Genomic DNA, 18,953 nt, shown 5'->3' with positions numbered 1-18,953 from the left:
AGAACATGAAATTTTTAGAAAGTCAGCTTGCAGTTTTATTAAAAAATGCAATGCCAACAGTCTTATTTAATACAAATATTTTAAGAACGTCTGCTATATGGCTGTAGTTGAGATTGTGTGAGTTGAAGACCAGGGATATTATTGAATCCAAGCATCTGTAACATTTCCTTAGTTTCTGGGTCAACTTCGATGATATCGTGTTCCAGAGCAGAGACTTCAGGAACATAGTTGTCTCTGCGTTCACGCTCTTCTTCTTGCAGTTTGATGGAAATGCCACGAACCTGACTATGTCTAAGACGCTTCATCAAGTGTGTAACAAATCTGTTGAACAAATATTGAAGCAAACAAAATCAAATGTTATCTTAATTTCAATATTTCCTCATCAGTAATACTATGTTGTTATTTTCACAATAATCATATATTTTTGAAAAGTATATTACCCAGCGATTTTGTTTCGCAGAGATTTACTTGGAATAATAGCAATTTCTTCGCATATCCTTTTATTCGTGTGGAAATCCATGGTTAATCGAGTGTAATATTTCTCGATTATAAGCTTCGCAGCCTTCTTGATCGTCTTAGTCCTAACGCGACTCTGGAATCATAAATAATAGGATTTCATACTTACGTGTGTTTTTCATTAAACTAGATTTTCAATTCCTCGGTCGCGTGTACAAAAAATGATCCAAAAGCACTAGCAACACTCGCACATAACCTTAATTTTTGAAAGTAAATAGTCAACTATTGTAACACGTTCCAGGAGTTAATGTTTGAACTATTGCGTTTAATACGTTTGTTAATATTTTGCTATACGATTCGTTTTTATGTGTAACGACGGATCGCTACGATATTTCCCGATTATTGTTAGAATATTTCAAATTGTACGCACCATGATGGTAAGTGTGGCGGAAAAGACATAAACCAAAATGGAAGAGAGACACTACCGCCACATGAAACCATCAACAAGAGCGGCCATATAGAAAATGATATTACTGGTTTCGTCGAATTGCGACGCCAGAGACATCTGTAGATTCCATTCCCAGAAGTATTATTTATATACTGGTGGTAATTGCAAAAAAATAAAAAAGTAGGCCGTAAGTTTGTTTATAATGTTTAAATTCACGCGATAACGAATAATTTCCTACCAGTTGTTACTAAAAGTAATCTAATCGTATTATGAAATATGTGTGTATCTAGATAATACAGAACATAATCAGACGTTGGTATATCCGTTCAGACCTAACCGCAAATAATATGATATCTTACGGAAATCATCAAATATCGGCAGATTTAGGTAATAATGGCAATTCCTAACTTGAAAAATGTTTAATATAGTTATCTGTAAATGATATTATGCGATGATTGATTACAGAAGGTGGCACCAGCGACATTGGTACGATACGCAAAGCAGTATGGAACATCAGTGACTCAAAACATGTCGCGCGTTGCTCCGCGACGCGATGGAGCACGCTTAAACAGGTTTCCATTTTATGTTCCGCGAGTGACATTCGGTTTCTTTGAAAGTGCGAGCGCTTTCGATCACCAGCCATCGTTCAATTCCGACGGAGCATCCGTAAAATGTCAGAAAATCGAGAACGCTAGGTGACAGGGTGCAAGTGGTCCGCGACGCAGTAGTGGGGGGAAATGTGTGGTGGCAGCACTGTGCCGTGATAGGAAAAGGGAGGAGCGAGAGAGAGATAGACCAGGTGGGACGAGGTTAGGGCGATGAGAGCGAGATCGTGCCATATTGCGAACTCCTCGGCGCGAGAGAGACCGAGATTTCGTTCAACCGCACACGGTAGTCGGTGTTTGGCCGTTCGAGAAAGACAGGAAACGCGATGAAGAAGGAGAACGGATAGCGAGAAGGAGGGCAGACTCGCGAGGGAGAAGCGACGAGTTTGTTTATCGCCTTGGTGAACGGCGAGAGCAGTCAGTGCGGTGCTACACTTGGCCTGTAGTGGTTGGGACGATCGGTGGTAGTTCGGCTCGTAACTTCGGTCTCTTTTTGACAATTTACTTCGGAATAGTTGTGCGCGGGTGCCCCGTCGTGTGTTCTCCGTCGCGCACATGTCAGCGTCGGTTTAACCTTTCGAAGACCTCGTGCCCGGGAAGAACATGCCGCGAACCGCTGCCAAAACATAGTCGTTCTGTGTGCATCGTGTGCCAAAGTCTGTGACAACCGTGTCGTAGATCGCTGGAATTTCACCGACCAACTGGAAATCCCCATCCCGGCCGTGATACTTAACAGGTAAGGGCGATTTATATTTATCGCGACGAAACAGTGGTTACGTGGTTACTAGCGAACAACCTGTCACTTTTACGTCGCTGATGCTTCGATATCGGTACGTGTCTTTGTTTCTGTCAGCTGACATCCCGTCCTCGTGTTCCATGGCGACTTTCTCCTCTCGTGAAACTCTTACCTCGCGCGTTAGGTACATTCTCGGTGAATCTGTAACCTTTAACACGAGCCTTTAAACCGTTTAAACGGAAACGCTCGTCGGGACAGTTCTCCGTGACGATTGGAGGGGTCGTTGATCCCCATTCTTTCACTTTCATCGAAAATACACGCCGATCGCGATTCGCGTGCGAATAGTACACCAGGAGTGCGTTGCTTCGTCGCCGTTGTAATAAAAAAGCTGTGAAAGCAGCGACTGGCGTTAGCGTATAATTTGAGCCAGTCGCGAGCGGCGATATACAGCGAGTGTGAAAAGTGTTTCGCACTATACTAATACCGATACTAGTTTCAAACTCTCTCCGATTCTGTTTGTCGTTTAATTCGCGGTAACGTGAATAATCTGTTTTCTAACGTTAACTCCTCGACATCCCTCGTGACATATATGGACACGTTAATTTGACAGTTTGTTCGCTCTAGCCAACGAAACAACTATATCTTATATTAACACATATACATTGCTTTCTTAACATTATTTATTGTTTATAGGTAGATTAAATAAACAATCATCTCTTATTCGTTTTTTCAGTATTTAACCAACGGTCAATAGTTGTCCTTAATAAATTCTTTTTCATAATTTTCCTATTGTTGTCTGAACGTTAAGGGGTCGAAGAAAACTGTAAAAACTCTTTGTTCCGTATTCGTGTCTGTAACTTTGCCTTTTCAGAGTTGAGTTTTGTCGACTCATTCGGTGAACCTCGCCCTTTCACTCTGCTTGGTCTCCTTATATTTTACTTTTCCGTTTTTAGTTGGTAAACGAAGCAAAAAATACGTGTAAGTTTACGTCATATCTTAGATGCTTAGAAAGTCGTTATTATTTACGTTCGTCCTGAGTTTTAAGATTCTTAAAAAACCCAGTTGAGGTTGGGTTAGACACGTGCTTAGCGAGACTTCTTAAGAGGGTGTTCTCATTCGGCGCCGGTGTTTTCAGATCGATATTTGGTGTAAAGTATTTCGTATAATTGTGGATCAATAGTAGTGAAACTTTGCATATGCATTTGGTCATGTATCCAGATAACACGAGACCCTAATACTTTTATACTTTATATGGCAGTTAACGTTTTATTAATTCCTGAAATCGTAGCCTGTTAGTAATTTCTCTGATTGCATAAAGTTAAAATAATTCTCCTCTGTTTTTCGATTATTTCTAATGACTCACTGAAATGGGGAAATTATAATTTTAGTGTCACTAGACTCGACAACATCTGCTGTTACGAGCTACGCTTACAATTATAGTGATCTTCCTAACGTCTCTTCCTGGGCGTTATGTGTAACTGCCTCCAGTTTCCTCAGCTTCGTAATATTATCGTCGCCTAATTCTGCTGCTTTATACAATCCTGTATGTTTGTATAAACGTTGGAAGTTTAGTTTTTAATTTATACAGAGATATAACAAAATTCCATATCGCAAAAAGTAAACGACGTAATTCGATTTTATTTAGCTCGAATTTTATGTTCATTGCTATCGTAGAAATGAAACGTTTGCAATGATTTTCTTTCATTCGTGTTCCTTGTCGATACTTATGCTCGTTGTTGTATGTGTGTGGCGTGTGCTCGGTATCGTCAAAGAAACGTTGCGTTGCTGTTTTAATCATGTGGGCTTGAAAAACCTTTTAGCCACAATTAACGCTCTTCGCCGCCTCGAAACTAATTACGGTATCGCGTTATGTTCAGAGAACACATCACTACAGCGTTTCGTGACGATTCCCGCCATTTTTTCCCTTGCTTCGTTCGCGTGTAATGTTGTCTTTTCACGAACGCGACACGCAATACATAGGATACAATTTTTCTCTTTCAATCCTGGCGACGGTCTTACGATCAAAATTCTTGCATCCTATCGGAAAATACGTCGTATATTGGTCAGAAAACGTTGTACACTGGTTGATTATTGTAAAAGTTTAATAAGATTTATACAGGGTGTTCGGCCACCCCTGGAAAAAATTTGAATGGGGGATTCTAGAGGCCAAAATAAGACGAAAATCAAGAATACCAATTTGTCGATGAAGGCTTCGTTAAACAGTTATTAACGTTTAAAGTTCCGACCGTACTGAATTTTTTTCTCGAAAATGCGCAAGATTTCGGGGGTATGTCTATTCACCAAAAATGATTGTAATTGACCCCCACAGTTAACAATATTTTTTTCAGAACGATTTGAAATATTTTAATTTCATCGAAAAATTTCACACATTTTCGAATTTTTTTCTCAAAACTGAGTAGGATTTCGGGGGTATGTCTGTTGACCAAAAATGCTTGCAATTGACCCCTGCAACTAAAAATAATTTTTCCAAGACGATTCGAAAGTCTTTTTTTCACCCAAAACTTTCAGCACTTACTCGAATTTTTTTCTGGAAAGTGGGTAGGATTTTGGGGGTATATATAATGACCAAAAATGATTGTAATTGACCCCCGCAATTGAAAATAATTTTTCCAGAACGATTTGAAATTTTTGAATTTAATTGTTAATAACTTTTTAACGAAGCCTCCATCAACAAATTGGTATTCTTGATTTTCGTCTTTCGTGGCCGAACACCCTGTATAATCAACGGAATAAACATGTTAATCGACATGTAAAGAATTTTGTTCGTCTCGTCTGAGGAATGGGAATTTCCTGTGTTATTTCTGCTTTATTTTGTTTTGGGGGACAAGACGCGACAAGGAAGAAGGAAGGGAGTCAAAATCACAATTTAGTGTAGTGTATGTTAGCGTTAAGCCTTCGAAAAAGAATTAGAATTTCGAACTCGCGTAGTTTTTACCCAATTTGAGTCCAAGTTGATGATCGTTTCGCTGAATGGACACTGAAAATGGGAATTTATTCTAAAACGCCACGAGTTTGTGTAGAACGGTTCGAAAAAAGAAACGCGTTTAACAACAGTTTTCAGTATTAATAGTCACGCGAGAAATAGTATCGACATTTTTGATTGAAGCGCCACGCGATTGGTGAAAAGCAATATTGTCACCGTTGATTCAAGATGCAACATACGTGATTTGTGACGGATAAAACAATTTCTATCGATACAGGTTTTGTAAAATGGGCGCTGAAAATTGGAAGTTTGTGGGGAAAAACTGAAACGAGTCTAATTTGTTGAAAAATACGTTTCCCATCTTTTCTGTATTAGTAATCAGGTATAGTCTTCTGTATCCTACGTAAATGCAGTTCATGGAGAAGATAACAAATTTCATATCTCGATTACGTAATTCGTTCGACTGGAATTTCCTTTATATCTTTCAATGTAAGATTCATTATATAAATCGCTCTTAGACACAATTTTATTTGGAGGCAAACAAAATGTAACTCTGTCTATTTTTAACGTTGAAAAATTTGTGTTTGTTATTCGAAGCTGTAGGGGAGGCGCCAACTATAAATCCACGATATCTCTGTTACCGTTGCGTTTACCACATAAATGTATAGAATGAAAGTTATTGCAAATTGAATTTGGAAACATTTTTGTTCTATACAAATTTTCTGTGGAATTGATAGCAATCGAGATATCGAATCCGTGCAACGAATCTGCTCCGAAAAAGAAAACGAGCAACTTCGTAGATACGACAATCTGGTAAAATTTTATTTATTTACGCACGAAACTCTGCAAAAGTATTCTAAAAATTAACGAGGCATAGAATTTTAGAATTTGAATTGAGAAAGAATCACTTCACATACGATGAATTAAATTTCGACACGGAAGAGCGTCGTATAACATGATTGTACACTGTCCCAGTTCTGATACATGATCGAGAGATCCCTGAATAATAGGAGGTGAGATAATCGGGAAACCGTGGTACTATATTTACTATATTAAATATTCTTTCGTCTCTGAAAAGTTTCATTTAATTCTAATCTGTAAAGACTACAAAATGTACCATTATCATAGTACACAAATTAAATAGATATTTAGAAAATTTCCAACAGTTTTAAGTTCTAATTGGGTACACATTACATAAAGATATTTGTTACTCGTACACGTTACTTAACAATCTTTATGTAAAAGTAACTATTAACGTAGTCACGCCGATAAACGTTTCGTTCTTTGTAATGCAAATTGTTAAGCGTTAGTCGCGCAAAGAGTCAACTATTATTCAAGATTAGGCGTTCTTTGAAAACATCGAGCAGTCTTGAAAGGCTTAGGAAAATTTAAGGGAATTAAGCGTCGCAGAAGAAGAATAATTTAATTTTATAATACGTTGATCTCTAGTTTTTGGTAAAATAAATCGATGCACCTTTAGTTTAAATTTCTAGTTTCAAAATATAAATGTTGGTGGATCGTTAAATCTTCAGTCACGATGATTATTTCAACATTTCTCTTTGTTAAACAATTTCAATCTCTCTCGAGTACATTTCAACGTTCCGTACCGTCAATTCGTTGATCAAAAACAGAGTATTTCAAGAAATATTTAGGATTACTTTCGTTCCGTGAAAAATATTAAATTCTACCGTTGGTTTATTAATTTAAAATTTACATGCTATAGGTTAGTAACATCGTAACTGGTACACCGAGTTGTCAGAATGAATGGAAATGTTAGCACAGCTGTTCCTAGCGGTTAGGGTTAAGTAAGTGAAATCATTGCAACACGAAGACGTAAGAAACACTTGATTATTCGTCCATTTTTATCGTAGAAACTGGGTTAAACGACGCTATTCTGAAAATTACTAGGAAGAAGATGGTCGACAATGTTAATCGTTTGGTACGATTAGTCTGTTTTCAATGTTAAATGAACCCAAAGAGGAAAACACAAGCTGATGAAAATTGTTACTTAAAATAGACGAATTTTTCCCTTGAAAATAATCAATCATCCGCAATGTTTACAACGAATAGAGTAAGGGTTGAAACATCGAAGAAACCGACCTAGTTGCTCGCTCATTATTCGCGTACGTAAACGAGGCGTATAGATCGTTATTCGTGGGTCGCGTATTCATTAGTATAGTTGTCACCGAGTCGTCCAGACGTGTGTTTGTTCGATGTTGTCGTCATCAGCGTCTTCCTGGTGAGTACTCGTGTCATCGGTAATTGAATTCAGTACGCAAGACAGTTGTTCGCAGATGCACGTGACGCTGAAACGCGTTATATAGGGCGTGCCAAAATATGACATACCTTTTCTGGGCTGCAGTACTCCACATTGATTAAATATGTCAGTTACCCCGGAACTAGGTTACGACAACCATCTGGAAAAATTGAATTTATCGTCCACGAACGAATGAATATTTCTTGCGATTCTTTCGATTGCCAAAATCAACTCTTTCCAAGCAAAAAGTCCAAACTTACAGTAAACAGAGTCGATAATTTATCCGAATAAATTCTTTGTACTTTTCGTTTAATTTCGTTACTCTATCGAGAGTGCAATATTTTTGTATTTGGTTATTTATTCGGTATCTCTTCGTTTGGCTAAGTCAGCTCTTTTCTATAATTAAATCCTATTAATATAATTAAACTTAAAATTAAACGTAGTCCGCAAACAGAGTCGTAAAAGTTTTCCGAATAAATTCTTCGCATTTTTCATTTGATTTCAACGCTTTGCTAATTTATCGGGAATGCAATATGTATTTTTTTAAAACAGTTTGTAAGCTGGCCGTCGCGTTGCCACCTGGATTTAGCTATTCGCAGTATGGCCGTGTCCTGGTGAGTTTTTATTTTGCACCGTAACGGAGCCCGTGGAATTACAAATGCGTTTATTTCGCGGAAAGTCTTTGAACAAAAACTTCCTTTAGCACGATGTAACACTCTTTGATGCATTTTTACTCGTAATTTGCTTTTACGTAACCATTTTATTTTAACGTTTACCGCCGGGTTCAGAGCTATTTTTATTCATTGCATTTTTAAGCTGTCTCGTTGTTAGAAAATTTATCGCGATGCCGGCGACAGGTTTACTTGCGCATTTTATCTCACTTATTTATCTCTTATCCCGTTACATCGTACATTATATACTTCCTTGCAGAATTCCGTCATCCTTTGAGACACGGAAGACACTAAATCTCTTTGATCGTCACCTAAACAAGATTATCTTTTCGTTCGATGATTGAAAATGAGAATTCGAAACGGCTAGAGACTCGACGAAAAATTAAAAATTACACAAATACTTCGAATCGATGATCCCTGCTGTTAAAAATACTATTCTTTCTTTCTTTCATACTCGAACAAGCAGTAAAAAACGTATCTCGACTCGTAATATCGTAATGGTTAAACGAACGAGATTATTATCTGCTAAATTAGTATTTTTACGCACGAATTTTGAAATAAAATATTATAGTTACGAGTCTGTGATCCTGTACAGCATAACCCAAATCGAGATTCAAGTTCTTGAGACGTTCGAGAGTCTCGATATTCTTAATCAACGACATACTTTCGATGTCTCGTTTCGATTCGACATTTTCGAGGCCTGCAGACCTTGAATTACAGCGTAGTTTTTTTTTAAATTTTACTGTAGGGTGTCTCAAGTTTGTTCACAATTTGTTTTCAATTTTTTAGTTTAGATCAGTGTCATCGATCTTTCCATCGATAACAAAACAAAATGACTAAAAATGAAACGTAGATGCACGAATTTAAACATTAAAACGCGATGCATCGTGTAATATCAAGTGTCTATTCATAAAATCGGACATTTTCATTAAAAATTTGACGGTTGCAAAGAACTGCCCACGTTATTCGGGTCACGCTTTGAAAAGGTCGCGAAGCACTGTTTTCGATCAATATTTTCATACTGTGAAATTCTGAAAATTAACATTTTTACACGCAGCCCGTTTATTTAAGAGAATGACGAGTCAGACAATTCGTTAAGCAAGTACGTATTTATGTTCAGTACGCGTTAAGAGCTTTGGCCTGTTCTTTTAAACGAATTATAATCAGAATGAAATCAACTCGTCGCAAAATATGCAAAAAGTCAGAGTTCTTGTATAGAAATACGAAATTCTGAAATTGAGATTCGGACCAAGGGTTAAGTGCCCGAAATTTAGGTATCTTTCAACGATTCCTATTAAGTGCTTTGGTCCCGAATTGCTTGGATATCACAGATTGAACCAGCCTTATCACTAATCCCGATCGATTAGATTCGAACTTTAAACGAGATAGATTCGAATCTCCTATGAGTACTTCGGGAAACAAAGACAGTACTTCTGAGCATCGTCAAACCCTAATCCAAAACCTTTACGAGAATTTAAGCTTCGACTGTGGGGTATTCTGGGATATTTCGACTCCCCAACGATTACATCAATTTATCCATAAATAGTATTGTGCTCTTTCATTGCACTTGTTCTTCAAATTCAATCTCACATAAATCGGTTCTTAAAAATTTCAAGGCACGACAGTTAAAGACGCAATATTTTGTATTTTATTTTTGAATTTCATATTCGTCACGTAACACCGATGACCGTGATTATGTGCGTCAGTTATGCAGTACAGTATTTATAAATATTATTTATCGTCTCGAGTCGTGTTACTTTTCAAAGTTTATTTATTAATTGTCTCGGATCAAATTCCAATTAATAAAACTGTCATTTTCTTTTGGCAATTGTAGTGGACATTAGAATGGAATCATGTTGCATTGCATCGAATGGTCAAGTTTTATCAACTATTTCACTTATATGTATTAGTGTTTATTCATTCTCGAAAGTTTTATTTCCTCTGACACCATTTTGGTCCCCTGTTTTTTCACGCTTCATCTGAATTTTTTCTCCGATAAAATTTTTTGTTTATTATCAGTTTGGGGCGACGTTCTATAGAATTCCATCATGTCGCTGCAAATGGGTAGATAATTACCGGTGCTTAATTGCTTGAAAATTGGAAGATTCTGCCCCGACATTGCCCGCCGTTTCCCGTGTAGTGGCAACACTTGCACCACCGTCAAACAAGTATCGATCTCCTCTATTGAAATTTGCGTGGTTTCCGTTTCGAATTTAACTCGTTAACTAGTTTCTACGCGGAATAAATTGCAACGCGACGTCGAATCGTTCAGGAAAAAATTATAATCCCGTGTTTAATTTTCCGCTTCGTTTCGGGTCATACTTTCGTAATTTGTGTAACTTCTCCGTTGCATAATTTTTTCCTGTGTACGCAACGACGACAAAAAAATACTCGTATATTCTAATTATACGATGTAATAATAATTAGCATCTTTGTTTTACTTTATTATAATTCACCGAATTATGCATGAGATACTTGTGTGCTCGTTGGTATGCAGGCATCTCAAAATATCTCCGTTGCTTTTTATACTAAGAAGCACTATTACATTTTTAATATCCTTTGATTTTGTTTAAATTCTCTTTTAAATGTAAAGACACGAGTTAATTTCAAATACGTTTTATCTAATATTGTTCGATTATAAACGATAGAAAATGAAACTTTAAGGGTAGATTTTGATAGAATTTACGTTTCGAAGTCATTGGAATTTCTCAAAATTTTAATATCGTTTTTGCAAGATTTTTTAAGTAGGCTTGAAATTTGGGGATTCAGGATCCAGGAATGCATGGTCCAATTGGTGCAAAGAAAGGAGGGTTGGTACGCATAATCCGACATACTGTACGGTCGAACTCGTTTCGTTGCTCCCTTTTTGTTTAAATAACAAATATATTCCTTGCAATAATATTGGAATTACTTGTACAGCAAAGTATATTAATTATTTATTTGCTCGAAAACATTTATAACATATAATATAACTGCTAGTATCATGTTACAATTTCTGCCTATTGGAGGGAAAAACATCGATCTGTTTATTATTATACTCTGATATAGAGCAGACGATAAACCAGATAATAACATTGTACTTCCAGTTTTAATTAAGTTGCACTCTATAGCTCATCCTTCATTACATTTGCATTATGCTACTTCGATGTGTGGATGTTTAACGTTACAGAAGGTTCACGTTATCAAAGAAATATCTATCTCGAAGAAATAGTGCATAACTCGCTGTTCTTATAATCGCTTTCAGAGAATGCTTTGTAGCTTACACGCGAGGCGGATATGCTACAATTTTCATTGCGATTCGAACTATACTACGTTGGTGAAATTACGTATTATCTCTACGGGTGATCCTCTCTACTTGGGGGAAAGCAATTTTTTAAGAATATTGTAATAATGCACAGTGGAAGATATAAAACACGAAATTCGTGGATTAAGAAATTCTCTGTAACGGTAGAAGGATGGTCGTAATTTTTTGGTACGCGGAAAGTATTTCGAATCGATTAGTTCCGTGCAAAACTATAGTCATGGGGATCCGTTATGCACAACTACTAGAAAGATCACGTGCAGCTGTTGTTGAGGACAGACGGGGTCTATTGACCCTTGGTGTCCTGCTTTTACACAACGCACCATTTTACGGAGTCGTGTGTTCCCCAGACTGCATTTCACGCGTGGGGGTTCACACAATTCAACCACCCCCGTGTATTCTCTAGATTTCAGGTCCCTAGCGATTATTTCGTGGTTTAAAATTTCTAGAAATCTTCAAAAGGACAAAATAGACAGCTTCTTTTTTATCTTTTCTGCCTCCAGAAGCTACGATTAGCATTTAATCCTAGATTTATAGGGAACCCATCGATTGCAGATTTCCATACTCGTATAGAAATCATAAATATCATTTTTCTAGCAATTTACGTTGAATACGATAGACGCAATTATAAATTATAGAATATTTATTTGACGTTTAATTACTGTTACCAAATTAGTGATGGGAACCGTGATTATTGTACGTTGTGCCCTGAATATAAATACATTTACACCGCGAACGAGTTCGTCGATTAATCACAACATTCTCTACCGATTTTAAATAATCTGCGCGACTATTTTCGTGCTTATGGCTGTTAATTACTCGTTAGAGCGATAAGGGACGCGAGAATTTCTTCGTAGTCTACTTCCATATACGTTATCGCGGCCGGCTGTACTCCGAGCAGACAGAAATACTACAATATGTAGATCTATTTAAAGAAACATCGATGACCTTGATAACTCTGAATAAAGTAGCCATCGAGGAAAAAGATTATGCTTCGATCACAGTAGAACAACAATCGAAATTCGGTTCTCAGCGTTTGGCTAGTGATTTCTACGATTGTAGATGCAATCTACCAGAAAAAGATAGTTTATCATTAATTTGACTATCTCGGCGAATGGATTTAATCTACACGTATTCTCGTTCACCAGTCTATTATTTTTATTTTTTAATTATATAAATTGGAAGTAAATTAGATATATATTCTGGAATAAATAATATGTTTACATACAAGCAATGCATCTATCACTGACCTCATACAAAAAGCAGAATACGTGTTCGGATAACTGAAACTACCTTCCACCTCAGTTTGGATAACAGAGACTCAGAGGTTGTATATTCTAAATTCAATTAACAGTAATTCCCAAATATTTGTAAGAAAATTTAGTTCGACTTTTGGGAAATGGCCAATTTTCGCGAATTCCTTTGGCTAGCGATTCGCAAATGGCGCCCAGCGAGTTGACGAAAAGATGAAATTAGTGGTTCCTCTGTTGGTGGCGAAAAGAAGGATGGAAAACACATCTTTCACGCGTCGCTCAAATTTCCCCGCTAAACTGTTGCGCGTAATAGCAATTTCGCGAGCGAATCCAGTTAACTCGAAGCCACCCGAGTAGAACTCGATCGGGCTTTCGCTCGTTTGGTAACTATCGACAATACGGGGCCGCCGTCGACTTCTCCTTTTGCCCAGAACTCCCAGCTACTTGCCGAACTTCCGCGAATATAGGGTCGTTTGAATAGAGTTCGCGATCGAAATTAGATCATCGATCGGTACCCGGCAGTTTCGTCGAGTCACATCCGAATTCGAGGACAAATTCCGTCAAATTTCGCCCGATTCCCCCGGCAATCCTAACCGATTCCATTCGCGCCGTTCGCTGGTGCATCGATAATGATCGTCCTTCGATACTTGTTCGCGCCTACTTGAGAATTTTCTTACGTAGACACGACGCACGGTCGAGGAAGAACGTTTCTAGTACCGGTTTAAGAGAAAGAAAATATTATGGCAGACGGTAGGTCAACTATACGAACCGTATTAGTAAATTTATTTATCGATTTTACGTAAACGAACAATTACCAAAATAAGTATCTGCTTTATTTGTGGGAGAAAATTCAATATAGAAAATACACTAGGACCTACTTTCGAAGATAATAATTATTTAATCGCATAGTTATTGTATTCACTCGATTCATTATATCGAAAGGATTTGAAATATTCATCGGGATTAATTATTGATATTATCGATTATCTAATCTTAAAATAGAATCGATTGTATATTCATTCGCGTTGCAGATCGGAGATGGGTATACTAACAATTTGAATACGGTAATTATTGGATGGAAATATCATAAAAGCTAGAAAGACCAAAATCGTTATTTTTGGTTTCTTGGTTAGTCACAGGGAATTGTTTTTTTGAGAAACGGAAGAAATTTTATCGAAGAATCGATTGTACAATGGAGTTCATAAAAAATAGTATATTCGTAGTATTAAAATAAGGTTACTTGATGAAACGAGTCGAAAACGATAGATATTAATTCCACGTAGTTGCTCTTAAGTAAATTCGGTTTTATTTGTACGAGAAAACGCTGATAAAATAAACTTCCCTGGAAGAACTCATTATCTGCATCAAAGAGTAACGAAAATCTTTAGTATATAGTATTCTGGATTTATTATACCTTCAAACAATTTGTAAAATTATCGTTAATGAATTTTATTGGTACTTATATTTATACAATGGAACTATTTACTCAGAATACGAGATATTCCACTTTGTTTCTTGGTACAAATTTCATTAAAAATGTTTGAAATTTCAAATTTTATCCCCGTAATATTAACGAAATGTAACAATTAAAATTAAAAGATTTTTCTTTATTCTTTACGTTCTTCGGAAGAATCACTAAACCTTGTACAATTTTCTTGGAATCATATCTTCTACTTTCGTTCATAGCAGTTTGGTCCACGAGTTCACTCCGTATGACGCATTAAGGGGAATACTATTATTAGTCGAAAATTAAGTAGAAAGCGAAGAAGACTTTAGAAAGAAGAAAGCCGTCCGTTCCTCTCGATAAAATAAATTGCCAGTGTGACCAATTAAATTCCATCAATCTTTCTCTAGATAGCCTCTGACATCGTCGCGTCCGAAAGAAGAGGTTCCAAGAACCTACAAATTGGAAAGTTCATGATACCGTGGGACGGCGGGGGGTGGTAGGGAGGGCAAAAAAATATCGTAGGCACGCTGTGACCGAATAAAAACACCGAGTCGATTGTAATTACGCGGGGAACGTGCAAGAGTGTCGCGTGAAGTAAGCCACCGAGGAACAGCTGCACGATATTTCTGTTCTAATTACGGAGCAACTTCGGAGCAATTTAGCAAACATCCATCAGAAAAAGTTGCCTCGATAAGACGTATCTAACCTAAACACCCACCGCGTCAAAACCCGATACCGAAATTACCAGCCGAATGCGATCGCGGCGAAAATTTTAACACGCCCCCCCCCCCCCTCGCGCTACAAAACCTTTCTCCACGGACGATTAACCCTTTGGCAACGGACAATGGCCCATTTTTTTACCCCGCCATTTAAAAACTTTGAAAATTATTCGGATAATACACAATCTTCATTTTTAGCTGAAAGAAACTTGTACTTTTAACGAGAAGCAGAAAAGACAGAATCAACAGTCTGTTAATCAGACAATTTTATTTTACTATCCTTTTTTATTTTTGGTTCCAACAGCGATATATCCTCAAACAACTTTTCGTAGAAATTTTCAGGATGAACTTTATTTTTCCTTATTTTTGTTCGTACAAGAACGAGACACGCTAATGTTAGAATTTAAGATGGCGAAATTTTCTTCGTTTTTGATTCCACCAGCGACGTATAAGCGTGTTATTTTCGATGACTCATCGGGTGTTCGTCGAGTTGGATTCTGCAGAGGTCCGTAGAATCGAAAGAATTTCATCGATGACTTTAATACAGTTTTCGAAATCCTTCTCGAGCACGCTCTTCGCCTTTACGTGGCGCGGGTGGCGAAGTCCGTGGCGCACGGAAGCTTTTGATTTTATTAAAAGTTCCCGTGCACGTTTTTCCGAACTTGACACAAGCGAAACTACGGAAGAAGGTTTTATCGGTTTCCAGTTTTTGAGTCGACATTTTCCCGATGGCTCCGCGAGTAATTGTCCGCCCGGTTGTGACTCAATGGCGCAGCAATATTGATGCGCATTATGCGCCCGGGCAATCGTTTTACCAAGGAAATTGAACGGAAACAAAAGGATAAGCGAAGTCTGTTAAAATTCTTTCTTTTTTTATCGATTCGCCTGGCAAACCTCCAACGCGGCAACTTAGGGATTCTACGAGCGATTATGTTTGAGACCCACCGATAAGTTTCAACCTATCGATAATATTTGGCAATTTTTTTTCTCAACACTTTTCAGGCCTTTTCAGGTAACGTTCCTTCAATCGAAAGACCAGAACTTGTTATTTTTTTTATTTGAAAATATTACAAAAGTATTGAGTTACGAAAAAACGTTTCGTTACTCGATAGTTCAAATCTGACCTCGAAACAAGGATTTTGACAAGATCAATTTTTAGACTGTGAATAATTATCGTAGAAATGACGCTACTTTGATTAGGGATGCTGTAAAATAATATCTAGAATTTACTATGGGGGGAAATAATGGATAGTTCCTAACCCCGCACCAAACGATGCAGATTTTATTTTACACATATCATACATCATAACTAGAAAGACTTGCATCCCTGTTACCGCGAGAACTAGCTTAGGTCTCCATCAAAAATCAATTTTCGTTTTTTTCGTTCATCTGTTGGTAATATTGTGGTAGTAGTGTGAAACAATCATTCAAGTAACATTTAAACGAAAATCGGAAACTAGCGTCGCCAAGAATAATACTAGAGAAAACATAGAAACTTGTAGTGTATTTGTGAACCATATTTGGAACACGAGGGAAATCCTCTCGATAATTACAGTCGTCGTACCTGAAGGACTATAGCGACGCTGGATTGGTTCGCACCAGCCAGTAACGTGGTTTCCTTTTTTTTTCTGTTACAGATAAGGCGACCAGGGTGACCGAAATTTCGCAGTGCCGTTTCGAGCTTTCGCGTCTCAGCTTCGACTCGCGTTCCTTGATCCTTGTTTATCTTTTTTTTTCTTTTCGTTCTCCGTCGATCGTTCGGGCGGTATGTTCGCGGCGATGGTATACGGGAATTAAATGAAAATTCGCGAAACGGGTCGGATTTAACGGGCGATTTGGTTTACGTACATCGGGATCGCGTCGCGTTGGTAAAATTTGAACCGCGAACGGTGATCGGTAGAACATCAGTGTACCCAGAATACATATTCTTCGTCACTTCCCGTCGACGAGATGGTCGTCAAAGCGAGCTTGTTGTGCGTTCTGATGGTGATCGGTGCCCTCGTGAAATCGGAACCTGTACCACGCCTGCGATCCACGCCAATCTACACCAATCAATTTGCGGTTCACGTGCCGGATGGACCGGAAGCTGCCGCCGAGATTGCCACGAAATATGGATTCGACAACTATGGACAGGTGAGTGGATTTCTGTGCATGATTTAATGCAAATTTCCGCCGATTCGTTCGTTACAAGACACCGTTTACCTAGCAAAGCCCGAAAGTAACCGACATCTACCACCCACAGGACAATGGGTGTCGAATCTTACTAACGCTAGAACTATCAAAGCAGTCAAAATGATTCGTAATTTCTGGTAAAGATTCTAAAAAATTTACTCGACTGGTCTTTTGAAAATTTATCATACTTTTCCAGAAGAGAATTCTAAATTTACAAATAAATACACTATAATTGTCGGTAGTTCTAATGTTAAGGAGGCATTGCTGCTTAAACGTTCGTTTTGTGATTTTTTTTGTAATATCAGCTACATTATTTTGTATCGAAATTTTCTAGATATGTTTGTTCAACTCATATGCATGTACAGTATTTTTTTTCATCCGAAAATATTGAAAATTGTGGTTGATATCCCTTCTCAACGATTCTCAATTATTTTCAGTGTTCTTCAAGAAACGATGACCATTTCTTTTAAATAGAATGCTATGTATTTTTGTACATTATAGTTGTACCGATAAGGCGTATCGTGATAACAGTAACGCAACTGTGACTTCGATTAGCAAGAATGCATTTCTGAGTTCTGCTGAGCACGCTCCCGGTAGGTTATGCGAACGTTGCAATAGATATGGACATTTCTTTGATGTTAGTTTGCAAGTTAAATTTCTCGACAGCATAGCGACGAATTTGTAATTCTTTTCTCGTCTAACAGTTTTTAATTGAAAAATTTGTATTCCCCGTTCGCGAATAAAATTCAACTCTGGCGAATATGGATTATAGTTTGCTTCCGGACGCTGAGCAATTTAGCTAAAGCGCAACGTTTATCCATTAAAAATTTTATCGGGTCGTCGTAAATGTTTGAAACGTTGATTAAGAAGAAACCTTTGGGTTGTGGAACGTTGACGTAAGAGGATGATGGACGATCCTTTATTATTGGTTTTTACGTTTCACGTACAACAGCTTAGCCCTCTTCGGGGACAAATGAAACGTGTTTTCCTCTGCTCGAAAAAGTTTTACCGTAGATAAGTCGACGAATCAATGCGCGAAGCACCAAAGAAAATTACGAAAGACACAATATTATAGAAAATATTAACTGTGAATTCCAGCTTCAAAAACATATGTACAAAATTTCGTTCAAAGTTTTTTAACGTTTCTAATTTTTCGAACATCGTCTTTCCACGACTCGAAACTATTAAAAAATGTTTGCAGAAAGAAATCAATTTATTTTTCGCTAAATCTTTTAGGAACGTGTTTGTGTCTTCAGTTACTCAACAGATGTCGCGTCCGTGTCGTTTCGTAACCGCAGATAAGACTATCCGGAGTGTTTTTTCTTATTATAGTTAGAACAGTCCCAGCGAGTAACGTTCGCTTAACAAACGCGATATAAATGTCAAGTTATAATGCGTTTAATGTGTCACAGTGCTAAACTACGGAACGTTGATTAACCGGTTTGATCGGTACCGCGGCAACTCGGATAAATGGAACCACATAATCTAGACTCCGAGGAAGAGTGATTAATGATATCCATATTTATTTACGAAATCAATTTATGCGTGTCGCACGCACGCTCCTGCTAATTTGACCCGCGAAAGAGCTTCGTTTCGACCCCAACAAACCTTCCGATTGTTGGGTGTGTCGCTTTACGTACTCTGGAATTCCGCCATTTCATCGATATTTATTCTTCGAATAAATAAATAAGATTCGAAAATAAACGTTTTGCCACGTAGGATATACAGGGTGTTCGGCCACCCCTGGGAAAAATATTAATGGAAGATTCTAGAGGCCAAAATAAGATGAAAATCAAGAATATCAATTTCTTGACTGAGGCTTCGTTAAAAAGTTATTAGCAAATAAATTAAAAAATTTCAAATCGTTCTAAAAAAAATATTTTTGGCTGTAAGGGTCAATTACAATCATTTTTGGTGAATAGACATACCCCCGAAATCCTACGC

The 18,953-nt window shown here is 37.5% G+C and overlaps 2 protein-coding genes across 3 annotated transcripts in view; one reads left to right on the top strand and one right to left on the bottom strand.

The window, feature by feature from the left end:
• Positions 1-11: 11 nt before the first annotated feature.
• Positions 12-1,019, bottom strand: Rps17 (ribosomal protein S17). Its single transcript, XM_076782837.1, has 3 exons — positions 887-1,019; positions 441-592; positions 12-321 (listed from the first exon to the last, which is right to left on the bottom strand). Exons 1-3 carry the CDS (start codon positions 887-889, stop codon positions 81-83), a joined length of 396 nt encoding a protein of 131 aa, XP_076638952.1. The 5' UTR covers positions 890-1,019; the 3' UTR covers positions 12-80.
• A 37-nt stretch (positions 1,020-1,056) lies between these two features.
• The window catches only part of Fur2 (furin-like protease 2), a 406,778-nt gene continuing 388,881 nt past the window's right edge, over positions 1,057-18,953 (top strand). For both annotated transcript variants that reach the window (XM_076782798.1, XM_076782796.1), the window contains exons 1-3: positions 1,057-1,291; positions 1,370-2,245; positions 16,475-16,970. In XM_076782798.1, the coding sequence (XP_076638913.1) occupies positions 16,788-16,970 (183 nt within the window). In that variant the 5' untranslated portion in view covers positions 1,057-1,291; positions 1,370-2,245; positions 16,475-16,787. The remainder of the gene's footprint in view (positions 1,292-1,369; positions 2,246-16,474; positions 16,971-18,953) is intronic.

The sequence above is a fragment of the Colletes latitarsis genome, chromosome 2 (genome assembly GCF_051014445.1).
Source record: "Colletes latitarsis isolate SP2378_abdomen chromosome 2, iyColLati1, whole genome shotgun sequence".
Taxonomy (NCBI): Eukaryota; Metazoa; Arthropoda; class Insecta; order Hymenoptera; family Colletidae; genus Colletes; species Colletes latitarsis.
The sequence above is the reverse complement of the archived record's forward strand: the minus strand, read 5'-3'. Positions and strand labels throughout refer to the sequence as shown.